Source organism: Danio rerio, chromosome 23 (genome assembly GCF_052040795.2).
Source record: "Danio rerio strain M-AB ecotype USA chromosome 23, GRCz13ab, whole genome shotgun sequence".
NCBI classification, from domain to species: Eukaryota; Metazoa; Chordata; class Actinopteri; order Cypriniformes; family Danionidae; genus Danio; species Danio rerio.
Genome location: NC_141043.1, coordinates 4082216 through 4105000, shown reverse-complemented (window position 1 = coordinate 4105000; position 22785 = coordinate 4082216). Strand labels below are relative to the sequence as shown.

Below are 22785 nucleotides of genomic sequence, written 5' to 3'. Positions count from 1 at the left end.
CTGGCATTTCTGTGAGGAGTTTGTATGTTCTCCCCGTGTCCGTATGGGTTTTCCCCAGCTTCTCCGGTTTCCTCCCACCATCCAAAGACAATCAAGCATTTGTCTAACCACTTTTGTTCCCTTAGCTATCGCAGCCGGGGAGTTCTGAGATCCACCAAGCTCAGACTCCCCTCTCTCTCTGCCAATGGGAGGAAGCCCCGGGCTCGAGGATCCCTTGAGCTCGGGGCTCTCTCCCGGGACAGCATGCCAAACAAGCTTTAATAAATCATCAGCTAAGTGTGAACTCTTGAAATATAAAATGTGCATAAAAATTATTTGATGGCAACACTGGTAACACTTTAGTTGTGGTACTAATTCTCCACACTCAAAAGTAATCAAGATTCTTTGGATTCATCTTCAAGGCCTCCTCCTTCATCTTACCTGACATGCTCAATAATGTTCATGTCTGGTGACTGGGCTGGCCAATCCTGGAGCTTGTTGACCTTTTTTGCTTTCAGGAGCTTTGATGTGGAGGCTGACGTATGAGAAGGAGCGCTATCCTGCTGAAGAATTCGCCCTCTCCTGTAGTTTGTAATGTAATAGGCAGCACACGTCTTAATACCTCAGGCTGTTGATGTTGCCATCCACTCTGCAGATCTCTTGCATGCCCCCATACTGGATGTAACCCCAAACCATGATTTTTCCTTCACCAAACTTGACAGATTTCTATGAGAATCTCCAAATGATCAACTAGAAGTCAAGTTATTATTTGTTGGTCTTACAACCGGGATTGATGACAAGACTTTTGTAAGGTAGTGTACATTTGTGCAGAGTTACTGAAGTTTGTCCTGCTCGCTTGCGTTTTTTTTAGTTACTTCTTTGGATTGGTGCGTTAATCTTATCGTTACTATTATTCAAAAGAAGGTAATGATTCGCACTCAATTGCTTCGTACTGTTTTTATTTTTCCTTTTTCTTACATTTTACAGGTAGTGTACATTACCTAGTGTCTTCTTATCTGCCTATCATTAAGATATCATCTGTTTGTTGGCACTTCTAAAAGCCCTAATACATTCCTAAACCTACTCAATACCTAAACCCTACCCGTTTTTCTTGTGGTGCACCTCAGGTGTATGTACTGAGCCCGTTCATATTGCTATCCATCGATGTGCTGAGATGCTTCCCACACACAGAGGACACACCAGCTGAAAGATATCTCCAATAGCCCGAAACGCTTCTCTACACCATTCCTCTGACAGATGAACACACGTTTTCCTCATGCTGTGTGGTCTTTGTGGCTTTGGAAATCAGCCGGCGGAGCTAATATTCATCTTTCATATGCAGCACACAGATCATAAGCACTGTTTAACACATCACAGGAGGCTCTTAGATCACTTTACATGCCTGACAGTGTGTTAATTTGTCCTTTCAAGAGTCACTGTACTGCAGTTCAGGCAGCATTACGAGCGACTTTGTTTCATATGAGCAAACTCAGATGCCTGGAATAGCTTGAATTGTTGCTAAACATGATTTTATATTTAACGATTGTTGACAGAAACAGAGCCTTATCTGTGACTCTCTTGTTCTTCCTGTTGACTACATTTGATATTGATTGAATCCACTCTACTGTAGATAAGGTTGAGTTGGGTTTCATGTGTTTACATGTGGAACATTTGGACACCTGGACTCATTTTGCTTGACTACGGAGCTTGTCCTTTTTCCTCCAAGTGTGCATTCACCTCACAAACAAACGCTGGGGTCTGTTGTTCGTTACTCACAGGCAGAAAATCTCCAGCCTTCTGCATGTAGTTATTTGCATTCCCATAGCACAGCTCTGTTTAATGCCACCTAAATCGAACAAGCAAGTCACAGGGGTCATTTCTGTTGGTACTGTAAGCGCAAAATGTGACACACAAAAGACACACTTTTGTTGCGTTATGAGCAGGGCCAGACAGAATCTGTGGAACTTTTTTGCTATTTCTGCACAAATTTTTGTAAGTCTTATGCGGAGGGATTAATTTATGAGTGCATGAGCTAAAAGCTTCCCAGCAGGCAGACAAGATTATAGGATGTTAATATTAGGTTAGATTTAGGTTCTGATCAGTGGTGTAGTCCTTGCTATACGCACGTTTACTCAGTATGCTTACTTTTTTCCACAAGCTGTTTGGGTATTACCACCTCTGAGGATCAATAATTGAGTATACCTTCGGTATACTCACATGTTTTTCTGATTAAACTTCCCTAATTTACGTGTATTTGCGTCCCCTTTAACTGCATACCAAATGGTTTTTTTTAACTCACAACTTAATTTGTTAAGATGTGCCCATTTCTTACAATTCTTACTTAAAAATATATATGACACAATTTTCTTAGTTTACCCCAAAAGGATCTGATCCACCCTAAAATGAAAATCGTAAAATCGCCCCTGTAAAACAGTATTTCATTATTGTCTTAATTGTGCCGCTAGTGAACGACACTATGCAGTATATAACAGTAAAAACAATGAGTCAAAGACTACTTATAAATCGCATAACAATGTGCATTTTAAAAGGGTAACTACTAGTATATAACAGTGACAACAGAAGACAGACTTTTAATAGTTTGGTTTAAAACAAGCATGCACGAATGTGACAATTAAAAATAATTGCTGATTGATGTTTAAAGGAACCTATAAAATGTAAAGTAATAAGCCAGTAAAGAAGGTAAGCTAAAAAGCCGTCTTTTCATGTATGCACAGGCCCTTTTGAGTTAACTTAATACAGGTAACTGATGAAAAAAAAAAATTATATATATATATATATATATATATATATATATATATATATATATATATATATATATATATATATATATATATATAATAAAAAAAATATATATATATATATATATTTTATATATATATATAAAAATATATATATATATATATATATATATAGTTATATCTATATATCTATCTATCTATATATATATATATATATATATATATATATATATATATATATCCAATGAATCAAGGAAACATTGACTTTCGTCGTTTCTTTGCCTACTTTCATTTCAAATTTGTGTCGGGTGTAATAGTACACCACTTTTTTTTTTTTTAGGACTACACCACTGGTTCTGATGTGAGGTGATCAAAATTCTGTGACTAGCCAGCATCTAAGGACAACGTTATTCTGATGTCCTATGTCCGTTTTACTGATGTTTTTGATTTTAAGTTGTGTTGGAAAATGACCAAAATCCGACATCTTATAGACGCCATAGTGGAAACATCCACGCAACATCAAACTTTAACATCTTTAAGGCGTTTTTCGTCAACGTTCAACGGCTCATGACTAAATAAAGGGCGCCAATGTGATCATGGACACCAATGCACAAAATGGCGGGCGTAAAAGTGTCATTTTTTAAGAAATGCCTCATGCTCGTTTTTTGTTTTGTTTTGACGCACCATGTCAAAACCTTCTCTACCAAACAGATTGGCACTTTTGTTCATGTGAAGTTACAGTAAACAGCACTTGGAGGCGCTCAAGCACAAAAATGTCAATGCGAGCACACATTGAAGAAGATGCCCAGAGGCGATATGAACGTGGAGCTTTTTATTGCACTGGTGAGCAATAATCATTTCTTCATCGCTAGAGCTGGAGCTGCTGCTTAAACCATCCATGCTTGTTCGAATCGCCAGTGACTTTAACAACGAGCGTGTCAACTTTCTGTGTTACAAGTGGGTGTCAGAAGTTGTATAAGCACCATCTTGAAACCTACAGGTAAGGGTGTTGGAGCAGGGTTGGAACTGAAATGTGCAGGGCTTCGGCCCTCCAGGAATTGAGTTTGACATCCCTGCTTTAGACCTTGATATTTGATTGTTTTTTTGGTTGCATTGGAAAGTGACCAAAATCCAACGTTAAGCAAACATTTTAAACCACCTTCATATTGACGTCAAATACTGATATTTATTTGTCAGGTATGGCAACCAAAATCCGACATCTTATAGACGTCATAGTGAAAACCTCCACACAACGTCAAACTGTAGACATTGATATTTGGTTGTTTTTTAGGTTGCATTGGAAAGTGACCAAAATCCAACGTCAAGCAAACATCTTAAACTAACGTCATATTGACGTCAAAGACTGACATTTATTTGTCAGTTATGGCAGCCAAAATTTAACCTCTCATTGACGTCATAAGCCTGGTTTATACTTCTGCGTCAAGTGACTGGCGTAACCCACGGCGCATGCAACGCGTGTAGCTGTGCATTTATACTTCTGCGCGCTGTCTCTGTTGGTCTGCATTACACTTTCGAAATGCTAGTTGGCAGTGAGGTGTAAATGTTCCTCTGTGTCGAGTTTCTTCGCTGCTGTTTTGCTTTTCCTGAACACTTCCAGGATGTACAAGTAGCTCAAACTCGCTCATTTTGAGGCAGGAACCGGCGGACGTGCAACAACTTTAACTATGAGGTAAACGCAAAACAAAACTTTCTATCCGGAGCTCCTTCACGGGACTCCACACTTGTAAACAATCGCTCCATCAGGCTCGCACCATTCACCCGGCTCTTAGTCCCGCCCAGACTCGTCAGCGATACCAAGCCGACCAATCACAGAGCTTGCGCTACGTGTTGTTGCGACGTGTAGTTACATTTTTTGAGAGGTGCACAACAGCGACGCCGACGGCCACAGCGAAGGGCTATGCGACAGCACTGTAGCATACACCGGCGTTTGACGCAGAAGTATAAATCAGCCTATAGTGGTAACGTCCACACAACGTCAAACTTTACCATCTTTAGACGTTGATATTTAGTTGTTTTTAGTTTGCATTTGAAAGTGGCCAAAATCCAACATCGAGCCAACATCTTAAACCAAAATCATATTGACGTCATATACTGACATTTGTTCATCAGGTATGGCAACCAAAATCCAACGTCTGCTAGACGTCATAGTGGTAATGTCTAGACAACACCAAGCTGTAACATCATTAGATGTTCATATTTGGTTGTCTCCATGACATTAGGGTATAACATCAATCTGATGTCATGTTGTTGTCCTGTGCCTGCTGGGTATTTAAGGCCATTTCAGTCATAATACAATAAACATCCGTCATCTTCTCATCAGCGTACCGATACAGCTCTAAAAATGTACTCAAGGGAAAGTAAAAGTACATGTTTTTAAAACTACTTAATAAGGTACAATTCCTGTGAAAAACTACTCGATTACATTAATTTGAGTATTTGTAATTACCTACTTTACATCACTGCCTGCCTATTATTAAGATATTATCTGTTAATTAGCACTTATAAAGCCCAGAGTCTTCATGACCGTTGCAACCCAGGCTCATTCTGAAAACTTACCTTTATATACAATCCTGGACATCACGAATTATACAGCTAAAAGTATGTATGGCTGCATTTCATCTTTAAAACGAAGACTACAGGGTGGTATGACGTCACTCTTTTCTCGGTTACTAGCTGACCGCTTATCTCCGTATGGACGGCTTTCCCACTGTTAACAGTTTGTTCAATGGCTTGCCATGTAAGTTAGAGGATTTAAGATGCAGAGAGGAGTTGACTGTGACGACGGGGTTCGAGTCCAGCAAAGAACAGGTCCAGAAAAAGTGTAAGACAATAAAAAAAGTACATAACAGAGTGAGAATGCTGTAAAATCTGAAAACGTGGTAGAAAACAAGGCTTCTGCGAGGGCTTTTCTTTTTCTGGATTGCTTTTCAAAACACTGTCAGTTGGGTTTAGGGAAGTGGGTGATCGGGTCGATCTGTCCTTTTAAAAACACTAAGGCTGCGTCCAAAACCGCCTACTACTCAGTAGGTACTGCATTTGAATTTAAACGTACTACTCGGCCGTTAGAAAAGTACGTTCTATACAGTATGAATGTAAAAAGTATGAATGGAATTCGGACGTACTACATCCGCCATTTTGTCATGGTCACGTGACCTACCTGCGTCAGTTGCGTCAGTTTACTTTCATTTATGAATTCGCTCGCGGGGCATCATGGGATAGCGCAGCATGCATGGGATGCGCACTCCGGAATCTCGCCGGAAATAGTAAGTCATCTGGGTACTTCTCGCATACTGATTTTTGAATTCTATGAATTCGGACATACTACTCAGCTCGCATACTGATTTTGGTGTACTATATAGTATGGAATTATGCGGTTTCGAACGCAGCCTATCAGATGGGTTTGGGAAAGGGGGTGGGTGGAGTTATCAGTCGGTCAGTCAGTCGACAGCGGCATCTGGTGGATTTACACGAGAACAGCAGGCACGAATGGCACTTGCGAGAGAAATTTGAGGTCTGAAAATGCATACACAGCGCCCTCTGGAGGCTTTATAAAAACAAAAACTGCAAAAAAAGTAGCTGCTGGGACATATTGGATGCTCTCCAGAAATGTATACAGAGGTACGTAATCAGAATGAGCCTGGGTTGGATCTTATTCTACATCCCTAATGCTTCTCGATACATAATCCCAACTGCTACCTTAATACCTATTAATAAGTAGCAAGTTAGACGTTTACTGAGGCAAAAGTCCTAATTAATGGTTTGTTAATAGAGAGATCTGAACCTTAAGTTGAAGCGTGACCCAGTCTTTATAGTAAGGTGAAGACATGCCGCTTTCCCAGGTTAGTTCAGTAAGCGCTCTTGTAATTAGATTCATTAATGTCAGGGGTCAGTGCTCTGAACTCTACACACACTGTGACGGACTGAAGCATTGTAAGAGTCCAGATCTCTGAAGCAGAACCTCTGTTGAACAGCAGGACTAAGGGTTTTGCTGCAGGCTCTGGGGAAAATGCCAGATCAGTACAGCGATGCATGACTGCTCTTCAGTCGGAGACGCTCTCTGTGTGTAAAAGCACATGCGCACGTGGGCCATACACTGCATATTCATGGACAAATGTGGGTTTCCTTGTGTGTTTTGTATGTGTCACTTCAACAAAACTGTGTTTGTTTGACAACCATAAATCAGTTCTCAGCAGCTGTGAACTGTATAACAGTGCTGGGTGTATTCAGCTACACTCAAAAAGGATGTTTGTTGTTTGTTCAGACGGTCACACTTTATTTTGATAGTCCGTTTGTTGAATTTAAGAAACATTGCAACTAATTCTCATTAGATTATTAGTAGATTGTTAGGTTGAGGTTAGTGTTACCCAGCTATCAAAATTCATGTGGCTTAAATCCGGCACACCCCAGACATTTACATTCGGCCCACATACCACTTGGAATGATGGCACTTGGGCAGTCCGCTCCTGTTTGATAGGTCTGGGCCACAATTAAGCCATAGCAATATGAAATATCAGCCAGAATTCAACCAAATAACCCAGAACTGACCCTATTCTGGGCCACAGTTTGCTTTTATTCTGGCCCAGATCTGGCCCACACCAGACACTTACATCTGGACCACATACTGAATGGAATGATGGCTCTAGGGTGGTCCGCTCCTGTTTATCAGATCTGGGCCACAAATAAGCCAAAGCAATACCACATATTAGCCAGAATTCAACCAAATGAACCAGAAATAACCATATTCTGGGCCACAGTTTGATTTTATTCTGGCCCAGATCTGGCCTATTACTTCTAATAATGGATTAAACATTGGTCAAACATCAGTGAATTATATTATTTCATCACAGGTTGTGCCTCACTTCATTTTGTTTGCTGTAATGAACTAAATTTTCAAGCAAAGTTCTTGAAAGTTACAGCAGCCCAAAAGTAATTTTAGATCAAGAGGTTCAGGGCTATGAGCCCAACCGAAGCAAACACTTTTTTTTTCATGATGGTGACTTTAGTCTATGTGGTCCACATATGTTTTAAGATAACTAGGCCACATTTGCCATATTTTCTCTGGGCCATATTAGGCTCACAGCCACAATAGCCAAAGCTTACTGTGCCAAATAATTGCCAAAAGTGGCCCACATATGTTTTAGGATAACTGGGCCACATTTTCCATATCTTCTCTGGGCCACTATAGGCTAACGGCTGCATTACCCAGAGTATACTGTGCCAAAAATTTGCCAAAAGTGGCCCACATATGTCTTAAGATAACTGGGCCACATTTGCCATATTTTCTCTGGGCCAAATTAGGCTCACAGCCACAATAGCCGAAGCTAACTGTGCCAAATATTTGCAGAAAGTGGCCCACTTATGTCTTATGATAACTGGGCCACATTTGCACCTACACGTGTGAGACACTTTAGGTTTGAACCCAGATTACCCTTATATGACTATGCCACTATTTTGCCAATTGTGGCCCACATTTGTCCACTGTCATTTGGGTCACATTGGGCTCACATTCAGATTACATTTTGCCATAAGTGCCAAAATTTTGCCTTAAATAGCCCATATATGAAACAGAATGAAATGGAAAGCAAAACATCTTTGCAAGGAAAAAATATGTTTACTATAAATGTATTTTTTTCTTTTCCCACCCAGTTTTTTTTCTTCCAGAAATTTTTTTCCTCACCATCACAGTGCAATTGAAAATAAATAGAAAGCTTTAAAAATTTCTCTTATGCGTTTGTGATATATTTAATTCATAATTCCCTTATTATTAAAAATGAACTATAGTTTGCAGAGACTGTATTCTGTTTTAGTTGTAAATCTTTTGTTGTTATAAGTAATAAAAAAATTAAAAAAAAGATAACGATGACACCATGTGATCGGTCATCATGACTGCAGCAACTTTGAGCCCTGAAGTATCCAGCTGTCCGGCTTGACGGCACTGTTTTCAACTCTGCCCCCACCTGTGCTTGGCTAATCTTGTTGATCACCGGCTGCAGCTGTGCTTCATGTTGAACGCACCTACAGTATAGTAAAGCAGATACTTTGAATGCTGTCAGTTTTGACAATTAAACAATTTGATTAAACAAGCTTATTGGACATTTTTAAAAGCGAGCGATTGCTCCATATTTTACATTTCTGTCCAGAGATGTCATGTTTTGATCCTCGATTGTTCTCACGCAGTCAAGTGATACAATTTTGCAGGTCAGAGCAAGGCCGGAGTGGGACTCCTTTTCAGCCCTGGAGTTTCAAGCCTTAGAGCGGCCCACCTCAGTTCACGACTGACTATATTAAAATAAGGTCATTTCCAATTCAGTTTCTAATTACACTATTTCGTCTCGTAAAGACTATTTTACGTCTTTTTCAAGAAAACAACTGCTTCAGAACTTCAAATGTTCAACAACCGTACAGTTTTATATGTCTTAACAATATAAAAAAAAAGGTTTACTCAGGTGAGTTTAGAACACGGATCAAATATGGTCAAATAAATAAATAAATGAAAAAAGTGCGACTGCTGAGAGTGCAAGCAGCTAGAAACACCGCCCCTCGCGGCCAAAAAACGGACCGGCCCACCTGGAATTCTCCAGGTCCTCCCGATTAGCCAATCCGGGCCTGTGTCATTGTTCACATTTTGCTTTGCTGTGAGGTTTCAAAGAGACAGAAAGTAAATAAATGCCAAGCAAATATGACACTGGTAAATCGTGTGTAAAAACAGTACATGAAAACGCTTTCAGTCGTAGTGTTGATGAGCATTTTCTCAGAAAGAATTGAAGATGATAGTGTGGCATTTTTAAATAAAACACCATTAGTGTAGATACAGCCTAAATAAAATTCTAGCTGGTCAACAGAATCAACAAAATGTCAAAAGAGGTCCAGCAAATTCAAGAGTTATTATATTGTTGTAATAATGTTCACGGCCCTTTTGCATGTTTATTGATGTTTGCATGTCTCTTTTTCCCTCAACAGGAACTACTGTGCATATGTTGTCCAGAAGAACGTCACCTGTGTAATGCAAGACGGAGTGGCCACATATGTCAAACCAGAGTACACTACCAAGTGCATATGGGGACAGAAATGCCCTGTGCTCGTGTAAGTCAAACACTCCCGAATTCAGTTTAGTGATTCAACAGAAGGTAGGGGAAAAAATGGATTTTCATCTTTTAACTTAAAAATGCTGCCTTCCACACAATTCATTAATGTTGTCCCAACACGAATTGACAAATTTAAATGTATTAAACATAAAACAATTGGGATTTTTAAAAATAAAACTCAAGATTTATGATGTTTCAGCTCATCTTAAATAAGCTGTTTGAACAAGCAGCAATTTTTTGAGTGTAGTCTCAGAGTTTAAACAGTTTTGTCTAACAATTTGTTGTTGATATCCCAATTGATCCCACATTTTAAAATACTATAGTAATTTAAACTAAACGCTGTAGTATTTTTGAACCCACTGTAATAAAGTACTTGAATTAATCTGTTCTTGCGAATGTAAAATTGCTATGGTAATAACAATAGTAGGCCTAATTTAAACAAACAACCGAATACTCTAGTTTTCTACAACTATAGGCTATATTACATCCTACTACAAAACACCACAGTTTACTGTAGTAAAAGTAAAGCATACTTCAGTATTTAAATCAGCTCACTGTAACACTTCATTATGCTGGAGTGTTAACTACGAGCTGTAAGTTAGAAAAAATACAATATAAAGAATAATACACATTATACTATAAAGGATAATGGTTCAAAAACACTATACACTGCTGTTAGTGGTCCCTGTGAATGAGATGATTTGGTGGAGTTTGAAGGAGTCAGACATGTTTTAATTGTGTCCTTCTAGTGCCCTCTAGTGGTATTTATTTTCACGTCATGATGAAGCATTTGTGTTTAATGAGATACTCAATCTGCATATTCACGTGTGTCTGTGTTTTCAGTTTTATCTGAAGTTGAAATCCTACTATTACAGCTTGTTTACTCTGATTTATACTATTGTGGACGTACAATATGTAGCATTTAAATCTGAAGAATGTGTTAAACAATATAATAACGCATCGTATATGAATAGTATTGTATGCTTGTTGAATAAGTAATATTTAAAAATTTGTATGAAGGTTTTTTCTATTTTTTTTATTCTACCAAGTCATAAATGCACCTTGAGAAAAATTAACCTTCATTTAAGGCAAAATGATTAATCTTTCTTTTTCAAATATTTCCCAAGTGCTATTAAACATATTTTTGAAACACATTTTTAAACATATTACACGCATATTTATTCTAAAAACTAATTTCTTTCATCTCTGCAATGATAACAGTACACATGCAACTCGCCCTTTCAGCTGCAACTCATCACTGGGAAACATCCATACAACCTCATTCACACACATCCACTATGGACAATTTAGCTTACCCAATTCACTTATACCACATGTCTTTGGACTTGTGGGGGAAATCAGAGCACTCGGAGGAAACCCACGCGAACACGGGGAGAACATGCAAACGCCACACAGAAATGCCAACTGACCCGGCCGACCTTCTTGCTGTGAGGTGATCATGCTACCCACGGCGCCATCGTGACGCCCAATTTTCAACTTAAAGTACAATTTAAAGTCCTAACTAGACTGTTTATAAATATCTGTTAATTAACATTTGTTAATTCCCTGCTGAAATAAACATCTCAAACCAGCGTAGCCTGGTTGGCTTGTTTTAGCTGGTTGACCAGCCTAGTTTTAGAGGGGTTTTGGCCTATTCCAGGCTGGTTTCTAGCCATTGCCAGCCTGGTCTTAGCTGGTCAGGCTGGAAAATTACCAGCTAAAACCTGCTTGACCAGCCTGGTTTAAACTAGACATAGCTGGTTTTGGCTGGGCTCACAGCCTGGCTAGGCTGGTCAAGCTGGTTTTAGCTGGTCATCTCCCAGCCTGAGCAGCTAAGACCAGGCTGGAAATGGCTGGAAACCATCCTGAAAATGTTTAAAACTTCTCTAAAACTAGTCTGGTCAACCAGCTAAAACCAGCCAACCAGCTTAGGCTGGTTCAAGCTGTTTTTTTAGAGTGGTTAACAAGTGTTTTTAATTCATCTAAGGAAGATCTAGGTCCCATAATGCAATTCAAAGCACAAATAAACGGAAAATAAAAACATAATTCACATAATACAGTTAACTGCTAATTTACTGATATGTATTGCCATTTAATTATGGTAACTAGGCAAGTTAGGAGAATTAGGCAAGTCATTGGACAACAGTGGTTTGTTCTGTAGCCAATCAGGAAAAATTGTTGCATCACTAGTCCTATTATGCCTGAATGTCAGCAGACAAAGCCCCTAAAGTAAATCACCTCACTGATTTAATTGTATCTGATGTAGAGTACAGGGCAGATGTATGGTGAAGTGTGAAGTTCATTGTGTTTGTGATATTCAGTGTGTTTATTTCGCCGCAGGTATCGCACACTTTTTAAACCACAGTACAAAATCGGTCATAAAACCATCACTGAGCTGGAATGGCGCTGCTGTCCGGGTTTCTCTGGAGAGAGCTGCGCTGAAGGGCCGAGCTCGGACACGGACGGCATGATACCACCCTTCAAGGGCTCTTTCCCCCGGCCCGGGCTAAAGGGTTTCCCCAGGGGTTATCCCAGAGTCCCTGAGCCCGCAGGACATCCCGACCACAAGCCCTTCCCTGGTGGGTTCGTCCCAGCAGAAATCCCGAGAAGCGGCTATGGTAAATGCAGAACACAACACTCAGCAACTCCAAATATTCACTGCCAAAGATTTAGGTTAACTTTTCAATAATGTATTGACACACTCGCTCTTTATTTAATTTGTTCATGGTTTGTTTATATACAGGTGTTGGACAATGAAACTGAAACACCTGGTTTTAGACCACATTAATTCATTAGTATGGTGTAGGGCCTCCTCTTGCGGTCAGTACAGCATCAATTAATCTTGGGAATGACAGTTACAAGTCCTGCACAGTGACCAGAGGGATTTTGAGCCATTCTTCTTGCAGAATAGTGGCCAGGTCACTACGTGATGCTGGTGGGGGAAAACATTTCATGACTCGCTCCTCCAAAACAACAAAGAGGCTTAATAATATTTAGATCTGGTGACTATGCCGGCCATGGGAGATATTCAGCTTCACCACTCTGTCACAGGTTTTGCTGTGTTTATTGATGTATCACCTTCAGGATTCAATGTTTGAACTATTTGTGTGCACATTGTTGTCCAGAATGGTTGGGTAGTCCTTGGTAGTGATGTGTCCCTCTAGTGCAAGTATTGGGCTTAGGGAATGCCATAATATTACAACCTAAACCACCCTTCACTCTGGGCATGCCACAGTATGGGTGGTACACTTCTTTCGGGCTTCTTAACACCTTGACTCTCCTGGATGTGGGAAAGACTCGGTGTATGTCAGGCTCAGGGATTGAATCCGGGTTTCCAGCGTGTGAGTGTGGCCACTGAGCCACTGTTCTAAGAACCCGACAATAAGACACTACTTGATTTCTTGCGTAGTTTTATTAATAACAAAAGACAATCTTCAATAGAAGATGAAAAAACAGTTAACAAAAACAGGGAACTTCGGGCTCCATTAATACATAAACTCCCCCCCCACCCCCATAAAACAATTCCAAAATATAACTGACACAAGATAACTAAGCTCAAATAACAAGTAGGGAAACTCCACAATAGGCGACAAGCCCGGACCCTAAATAACCAAGCAAAGAACAGAAGAAAGAAGAGTGACTAATATACAAACAACTAAACAAGGCACATGTGAAACTGATCTCTGTGATTAAAGGCAGTTTGAAAAAAAGAAAAAGTCGAAATGTCGACAGGGCAGCACTGGCGCAGTGGGTAGCACAATTACCTCACATCAAGAGGGTTGTTGGTTCGAATCCCGGCTTGGTCAGTTGGCTTTTCTGTGTGGAATTTGCATATTCTTCCCATGTTGGCATGGGTTTCCTCTGGGTGCTCCAGTTTCCATGACAAGTCCAAAAACATGTGGTATAGGTGAATGGTTAAACTAAATTGTCCGTATATGTATGTGTGTGAATGAGTGTGTATTGATGTTTTTCAGTAATTTATAAAGCGACTAAGCGATAAGAAAAGGAATGAATGAAGTGGTGAATAAAAACTACATGAAAAATTAGCCAAAACCCTGACAGTAAAAGTGGAGTCATCAGAGAACAGTACTTGTTTCATATTGTCTAAAGTCCAAGAATTCCACTGTTGGCACCATTGAAACCATTGGTGGAGTGACCAAGGGTTTGGCTATAGCAGCCTGACCATGTATATTAAAACTGTGGAGCTCCCAATGGACAGGTTTGGTGGGAACATGGGAGTTGAAGTGCAGTAAGTTGGGGAGCTATGTTTTTCAGACAGCTTCCTCTTGTGGCCACCGTTAATCCTGTTGAATATGGTTCATCCTTCTTGGTGGTTTGCTGACATTAGCCTGGATACCGTAGCTCTTGATTCATCAGAAAGTCTTGCTTGGTCACAGATGCGCCAGCGAGATTTCTCCTCTTTGGAACTCTGATATGTCACTCATAATGTTGTGTACATTGCAATATTTTAAGAAAAACTTTGCTGTTACTCTGCTAATTAAACCTTGACATGCTGCTCTTACTGGTGCAATGTGCAATCAAAGAAGATTAGCCACCAGGCTATTCAAATTTAGCCATGAAACCTACAACACAAAATTGGCCAGTGTTTCAGTTACATTGTCTAATCCAGTGGTCTCCAAACTTGTTCCTGGAGGGCCGGTGTCCAGCAGATTTTAGCTCCAACCCTAATCAAACAGACCTGAACAGCTAATCAAGGTCTAACTAGGTGTACTTGAAACATCCAGGCAGGTGTGTTGAGGCAAGATGGAGCTAAACCCTGCAGGGACACCGGCCCTCCAGGACCAGGATTGGTGACCCCTGGTCTAATCCCTGTATATTTACACAAATTTTGGGGGGAGTTCTTATACCTGCTACAGTAACCTTTTTTGCAGATTAGCTTAATATCATGATAATATTGTATAGCGTGATAATTGGGCCAGACTTTATTTTGATGGTCCGTTTGTTGAATTAAGTTACATTGCATCTACATCTAATCATCTAATCTACATCTAATCATCTACATCCAACTAATTCTCATTAGATTATAAGTAGGTTGGGGTTGGGGTTAGGGTTAAGGCTGATTTATACTGATTTACACGCAAATGTTGCGCCGCAGCCTACGCATGGACGCATAGCCCTCGTTTCGGAAGTGTTATTGTAGAGCAACAGAAACAGCGCGCAAAAGTATAAATGCACGGCTACGCGCACTGCATGCACATTGGATCACACTGATCACTTGTATAAACCAGGCTTTAGTTTAAGTTGACAAGCACTTGCAAAGTTTCTTAATGTCAGTTAAATGACTGTTGAAGGAGCAGTATAAACAGATAATAAGCCATATCAAAATAAAGTGTTACCGATAAAGCCTGGTTTATACTTCTGCAGGCGCATGCAACGGCCGTAGCTGTGCATTTATACTTCTGCGCGCTGTCACTGTTGGTCTGCATTAACACTTCCGAAACACTAGTTGGCAGTGAGGTGTAAATGTTCCTCTGTGTCGAGTTTCTTCGCTGCTGTTTTGCTTTTCCTGAACACTTCCAGGATGTACAAGTGGCTTAAACTCGCTCATTTTGAGGCAGGAACCGGCGGACGTGCAACAACTTTAACTATGAGGTAAACACAAAACAAAACTTTCCATCCGGAGCTCCTTCATGGGACTCCACACTTGTAAACAATTGTTACATTGGGCTCGCGCCATTTGCGTGGCTCTCGGTCCCGCCCAGACTCGTCAGGGCTAACAAGCCGACCAATCACAGAGCTTGCGCTACGCGTCGTTGCGACGTGTAGTTACATTTTTTGAGAGGTGCACGTCAGTGACGCCGACGGCCACGGCGAAGGGCTATGCGTCAGGGTCGTAGCATACGCGTGCGCTTGACGCAGAAGTATAAATCAGCCTAAATAGTTTTATCAATTAATTTCAATAAGAAAGAGTTTGTTTTTCTTTTTCTTCCCACAGGTCCAAAGACAGGAGTGACAGGTGAGCGTTTGGACCGAATTGAAGAAACCCTGCGCAGACTCTCTCAGGATCTGGACAGCTTGAACGGGGTGGTGACTGGCATGGAGGATCGCCTGCGAGTGTCTCTCCGCGAGGACACTAAAAAGATGCTTACCTCTCTGCTGGGTGGCGTCCCACGGCTACTGGACACGTCTGTGGGCTTTGGGCTGATCCCAGAGGGCACACCAAATGGCTTAGATGGGGAGGAGAACCTGCCGGGTTTCGGGGAGCTGGTGGGACGGGTGATGGAGGTCAAAGACGAACTGAGGGAAAAGAGCCACATGCTGGATGAGATTCGGGGAATGGTGATGGGACACGATGGCCACCTGAAGAGGCTGATAGATACGGCCACAGGGAGACCTGTCCTGGGAGAGCAGAGGCATCTGGAGGAGCTTCTGGACTCTAAACTGTCCATTGTGAGAGCAGATGTGCTGGACGGCTTTGAGAGGAGGCTGACAGGTCTGGAGACTCACTGTGATGAGAGAATCAGACAGGTCAGATCTTCACTCTACAGCTGAAAATAACTGCACCACAACACAAAAACAAATACAGAAAAGGGTAGTGGTACAGTAACACTTGGAACGTTTGTGGCATTTACAACCTGTCAGTCCTGCTTTATAAAATTAATAAGTTTCCCTGTTCTCTCCTCAGGTGCAGCAGCAGTGTCATAACGAACACCTAACTGGTCAAGAGCAGATCCAGCTCTCACTGGATGGCCAAGAGACGGGCTTGAGGAAAGAGCTGGGAGAGCTGCAGGCACAGATCCAGGGTCTGACGGTGACAGAGAACTGTTGCGACCAGATAAACAGCCATAGCCGGAGGATGCTCCTACTGGAGGACACAGTCAAGAGCCTGACCGAGACCCAGAGGCAGCTGCAAGTAGACCTGACGGACCAGACGCTCCACATCCACACCCTGCTGGACACCCGCCTGCTGGACCTGGAGGCCAGGATTAACTCCTCTGATCTTGATCTGGATGGGCAAGGCTTCGGTACTCTAGATGGCTTCAGGACTGTCCTGGACGATAAGCTAAAGACACTGGAAAGACGTCTGTTTGTAGCCGTGGAGGAGCTGAGCAATGCCACTGCACCGGCGCTGCTTGAGGGACAAGTGGTTCCCGCACTAGAAACAGAAATAGACAGTGTTCGGAGAAGAGTGGAGGCGGATCTGGATGGGATGCAGAAGCAGATGTCTGTACTTGAGCTCCTCTGCACCTCTGCCTGCTCCCCTGCCTCAAGCCCAGACACAGCCCTCATCCAAACTGACGTCTGCAAGGACACAGAGAAGAAAATGACGGACCGTCTAAAGGAGCACTCAAGCAAGCTGGACCATCTCAACAGTACCTTACAGGGCCTCCTAACACAGCTGTCTCAGGAGGACACGGAGGGCTCTATCCAGGGCGAGATCACGCTCCTAAAGATTAACGTCAACTCAGTTAACCGCACTTTAAAGGGGCTGCGTGATTCGGTCAGTCTGTTTGCACGGGAAGTCGGACAGGTGAACTCCACATGGCGGGAGCGAGAGAGCCGACTGGAGACGCAAGTGCAGGGCATCTCAGATTTGGTGGAGCGGCAGGCGTCTGTGCTGGGATCCGGGGAGCGCAGGCTTGTTCAGCTGAAGGCAGAGCTCCAGGGCTTGCGGAGACGGTTAGCCGGGGAGCTGCAGGGCTGTCGCTCCACTACACAAGGGATTCAGAAAGAGGTGCTAGGGGTGGAGAGCCGGATCTCCCAGGTGGAGGGACAGTGCGGAGGATTGGGTGAGCTCGCAGAAGACCTGGAGAGAATCCGCAGTGAGCTGGAGAGACATTCGGACAGCTTCCTGCAGCAGGTCAGCGGGACACTGGAGAGCCACTCGGAGCAGCTGCTGCAGCTAAAGGACGGCCTGAGAGACTGCATGAGCAAAACGGACTCCGCAATAGAGCGGGGCGACGGCCAGTAGACCCTAGGGAAGCCACAAGGCCTGAGGTTGCACAAATCTACAAAATGTTGTGCCCTCAATAGGGCCTTTTGTCTTCTACTTATTTTGTTCAAGTCTTTATAGTGATTTAAAGGGATAGTTCACATGAATCTGAATTCATCTTTTTATGCATCCTTCACTTTTTCCAAACCTGTTGAAGATTCTTTCTTCAGATTTACACTAAAGAAGATATTCTGAAGAATTCTTGAAATTGTTGACTTTCATAGTATCTGTTTTTCTCTACTATGGAAGTCAATGCTTTCTTCAGCTAGCTATTTTTGTGTACATCAGATAAAAGAAACATTAAGGTTTGAAACAACTCGAGGGTGAGTAAAGAGTAAATACATTTTCATTTTTGAGTGAACTGTCTCTTTAACTGAGTTTTGTTAACTTATATGATGAAAGTGTGACTGTATTAAGCATCTTTGACGAGTTTTTAAAGGGATAGTCCACCCAAAAATGAAAACTTAGGGGTCATTGACACAGAACATGTTTTTCCATTTCAATGTGCTAATTTTCTATTGTTTTTCTATGCAAACGTGCACTGTCAAGTTAAATGAATGTCTCGCACATGAATGTCAGTTCCATAACAGTAGACCAATCAGAAGAACTCAGAGACGGACAAGTAATTTGAGCTCATGTTTACAGTTGCAGGTTGGCATGACAACTTATTTATTCAACCCAGGTTGATTCTGATTTTGTACCCCTATATACATTTCTGTAGAGGGCCAAATACGTCCCAGGAGCTATATTTAATTGCAGTTTTATTTTTGCGAATCGACCTGAGGTCGTTGTGTGCTTTTTCAATTCTCAAATTTCTCTTGCGACGTGTCTGCTGTTCTCACGTTAATCCAATAGAGGCCGCTGAAAATTGACTGACTGACCAACCGACCGATCCCCCATCCTTCCCTAAACCCAACCAATAGTGTTTTAAAAAGCACAGATTTACCCGCCCACCCCCTTTGCTAAACCTAACTGCAGTGTTTTAAAAAGCAATCCAGAAAAAGAAAAGCCCTCATCTGATTTTTACCATGTTTTCAGATTTTACCGCATTCTCACAATTTAATTATAATTTTTTTTTTATCGTTCTTGTTTTAACTGCTTTCTGGAACCGTTCTTCACCGGACACAAATCTCGTTGTCATCGTCAACTCTGCTCTTTGTCTCAAGTCCGTCGACATGCGTGTCGACCTACCAGACAAACTGGTAACAGAAGAAAAAAAAAACATCCACACAGAGGTAAGAGGTCAGCTGGTAAGCACGAAAAGAAACAGCATCATACCGCCTCGTAGTGTTCTCATAGCTCTGGCTACATAATTTGCGATCTAAAGAAATGTATACAGGGGTACGTTTTCAAAATGAGCCTATGTTTGATTTATTCGAAAGTAACATGGCAGAGGAGAGATTCTTGCTAGAAGGGATACAGCTACGGTTGGCAGTTAATGAAAATTATATTATTTATTTAATTACCAATAAATTTTATTTTATTAACACCTACCCCTATTTTATTAACACCTAACTCTAAACCCAACTTTCACAGTACTGTAAAAACAGCTGTTATACCAAGAATTATTCATATTATTTATTAAATTAACCATTTAATTGTATGTTATGAAAACCCTACCCCAACCCTAAACACAACCCTTAGAGTAATTCAAAACAGCAGTTACACCAAGAATTGTTCATATTATTTATTAAATTAACCATTAATTGGATGTTATAAATACCCTACCCCAACCCTAAACCAACACTATCTCAAAGCAATTCGTATCTTTTTGATTTAGTGACTAATTCGTATGAATTCGTATGATGTAATTCGTACATTCGTAGTACGATTTGCTTATCCCCCTATGACGGTTGGGTTTAGGGGTGGGGTTAGGTGCCACGCCTTCTTTTTAAAATCGTAAGATTTTGTACGACTGAACTCGCACAAATTCATACGAATTCATACTGGCAAAACGTAAAATACTTACGTTTTCTCGTGAGATCAGGCTGCCCTAAACACAACTCTCACAGTAATGTAAGGATTTTTTAAGGAGACCTTTTTAAACCATTCCTGACTGCTGCATTTCGCATTTTTATACACAAACATGCGTTTTGTGTGAATGTACCCTTAATCCTTATGTAGTTCCAAATTTTCATCAGTTTCTTTATTCTGTTGAACACAGAAAAATATATTTTGGTGAAAGCTGGGAACCAGTATTCATTAAATTCCATTTACTTAAAAAAAAATAAACCATGGATGCGTATAAGTTTCCAACATTTCTCAAGATAACGGCCAGAAGAAATTACTCAAACAGGTTTGGAATAAGTAAAGGGTGAGTAAATGATGCCAGTGTTTTCATTTTTGGGTAAACTATCCCTTTAAATGAAGTATCGGATGTGTAAAACACAGGAAAGCGAATGTTCTGACACTACTAAGCTGCTACGGGTTCTCATGGCAAGTACTGTTCTCTATCTTCTCATCTCAGCATCCCAGTCATCTCCTTACTGTTTTAATTACTGTAACACAAACGAAGCTACACATTTTTTTTAAAGGTTTGATGTGTGTGAATAAGTTGTTCAAAAGTATATATTTCGCATTATTAAAATGCTTTCTAAGAGATTATAATTTTTCATGAATAAAAGTGGATTGTGTGGACCGAAGAACTAGATTGTCAATTATTTCTTTTATACTTTGCTAAATAATTTTTATAATTTGTTTCAGCAAGCAAAAAATTCAAACCATTAAGACAGACATGAATGCAATAATGTCATTTGGTTATTAAATTAGAAAAAGTTGGGACAGCATGACAAAATGCTGAAACAAATTTTTGAAGCTGCGTCATGGCGATTAGCTATTTGAGCGTGTAGACTGGACGTCTGCACCTGGGAGTACTTCGTGACGTCTCTGAATGTGCTGCATTAATTTATGAGAACCAATGCAGTGCGCTCTATTGTGTATGCAGTGCAACTTTATTAATATGCATGATAGCTTCCAAGACTGTTTTACCTGAAACAGACAGCAGAGAGAGACGCCATGTTGTGTAGCTAAAACAAGTGGGAGAAGAAGAATTGTTTGGAGATACGGGTCATTGTAGTGTTTATAAATGTGCTGCAACTAAGGTTTTGTTTTCATTTTCCCGCTATGAGAGCGCAGCTGGACTCACGTATGGAATACAATGCACGCAACACGCAGCGGAAACATGTTTGTACAGAACATTTTTTACTCAAGAGCTTTTCTCATCTGGAAATGGTAAAATTTGGATTTGCTGCTTGTCTCCTTTTAAGAAAAACGTGGCAACAGCTGGTGTTGATTGTCCTGTCTTTACAGATTTGGTAAGAAAGCGATCAGTGTCTTTGTGTCTTTGTTTGTTTATTCAGATGGCAAAGTTAGCTTGTATTGTCAGCAGTACTCTTTTAGTGTTTAAACAGACCTTAGTTAAAATGGTTTCTAAGTTACTTAGCTTACAGTACGTTAATATCACTACAATATTATGAGCTGAAAGATCTGCTGTAAATGCTGCTGTCCGAGTGTAAACATGTAGACACCGCAATCAAACTATTATCGACCGCCATGTTGAATTTTCGACACATTGTGACAGGATAGTGTACAGGATAGTCTACACACACGGCTTTCTGACTTACCCTGTGTATCTGTGTAAAGCCTGGTTTATACTTCTGCGTCAAGTGACCGGCGTAACCCACGGCGCATGCAACGTAGCTGTGCATTTATACTTCTGCGCGCTGTCTCTGTTGGTCTGCATTAACACTTCCGAAACGCTAGTTGGCAGTGAGATGTAAATGTTCCTCTGTGTCGAGTTTCTTCGCTGCTGTTTTGCTTTTCCTGAACACTTCCGGGATGTACAAGTGGTTCAAACTCGCTCATTTTGAGGCAGGAACCAGCGGACGTGCAACAACTTTAACTATGAGGTAAACACAAAACAAAACTTTCCATCCGGAGCTCCTTCACGGGACTCCACTCTTGTAAACAATCGCTCCATCAGGCTCGCAGCATTCACGCGGCTCTCGGTCCCACCCAGACTCATCAAGTCTAACAAGCCGACCAATCACAGAGCTTGCGCTATGCGTCGTTGCGAAGTGTAGTTACGTTTTTTGAGAGGTGCACGTCGGCGTAGGGCTATGCGTTAGCGCCGTAGCATACGCCGGCGTTTGACGCAGAAGTATAAATCAGCCTGTGACACACCCACTTTTCCTTTTTCCAAACTAGAGGTGTGAAAACACCCTGCTGAAACAGGGGGGTTCTATGGCCATTTAAATAAAAATTATACCTGTATATAATAAATGCACACACATTCACCTCTAATCAAGCTTTAAAAGAGCTGTTTCATTGGCGTCTCTGTGTTGGACTGAAGGGTTTTATTCAGAGCTGTCATTCATGCTATGTGAAACAGTTTCCTGTTCAACACAATCCTGATCTTTGTGTTCGTGCAGCTCCTCTATTCTCTCCAGCTGTCTGGTGAAAAGAAGCAGATGAGCACTGAATGCTGTTCAAATGGAGAGCGTTATTTATAGGGGACGACTCAAAGGAGGCCACAGTCTCTGTGTCAGTGTAGCATCTTATTATAAGGCAGATAGAGCTGGAATATCAGGACATGCTGAACAGAGTCTTCGGTGCGTTTTGAAGATAAAATGGTAGCACAAAATCTAAATATTTACAGTGCTGTTCTTTTACAGTCACAATTAATGACGGTCGCTGTAAAATATATCAGTTAACTTAACAGTATTTGGTGATTCACAAGTGTTTACGATTTATTTACAGCTGTGAATGGCACTATGGGATCTTGATCTCCGCTCTGTTGACTTTTGATGTTGAAAATTCAACTCCACAGTTTAACAAAGTGACTTTTGTTGACATTTCAAGAGTTCACACTTAGCTGATGATTGATTATAAAGCTTGTTTGGCATGCTGTCCCGGGAGAGAGCCCTGAGCTCATAAGATCCTCGAGCCCTGGGCTCCCTCCCGTTTGCAAGGCGAGACAGGAGTTTGA

The 22785-nt window shown here is 41.2% G+C and overlaps 2 protein-coding genes across 4 annotated transcripts in view; one reads left to right on the top strand and one right to left on the bottom strand.

The window, feature by feature from the left end:
* emilin3b (elastin microfibril interfacer 3b) overlaps positions 1 to 20443 on the top strand; it is a 28490-nt gene extending 8047 nt beyond the window's left edge. The window contains exons 2-6 of one of the 2 annotated variants that reach the window (XR_015523068.1): positions 9720 to 9842; positions 12185 to 12462; positions 15801 to 16333; positions 16491 to 19918; positions 20066 to 20443. Coding sequence is in view for 1 of the 2 variants with exons in the window: in XM_087306434.1 (XP_087162560.1) it covers positions 9720 to 9842; positions 12185 to 12462; positions 15801 to 16333; positions 16491 to 17777 (2221 nt within the window). In the remaining variant the exon portion in view is untranslated. Of the gene's footprint in view, positions 1 to 9719; positions 9843 to 12184; positions 12463 to 15800; positions 16334 to 16490 lie in introns of both variants that reach the window. The other variant, XM_087306434.1, reaches the window with a different exon arrangement.
* raf1a (Raf-1 proto-oncogene, serine/threonine kinase a) overlaps positions 1 to 22785 on the bottom strand; it is a 778989-nt gene that overhangs the window by 716023 nt on the left and 40181 nt on the right. The window lies entirely within an intron of this gene.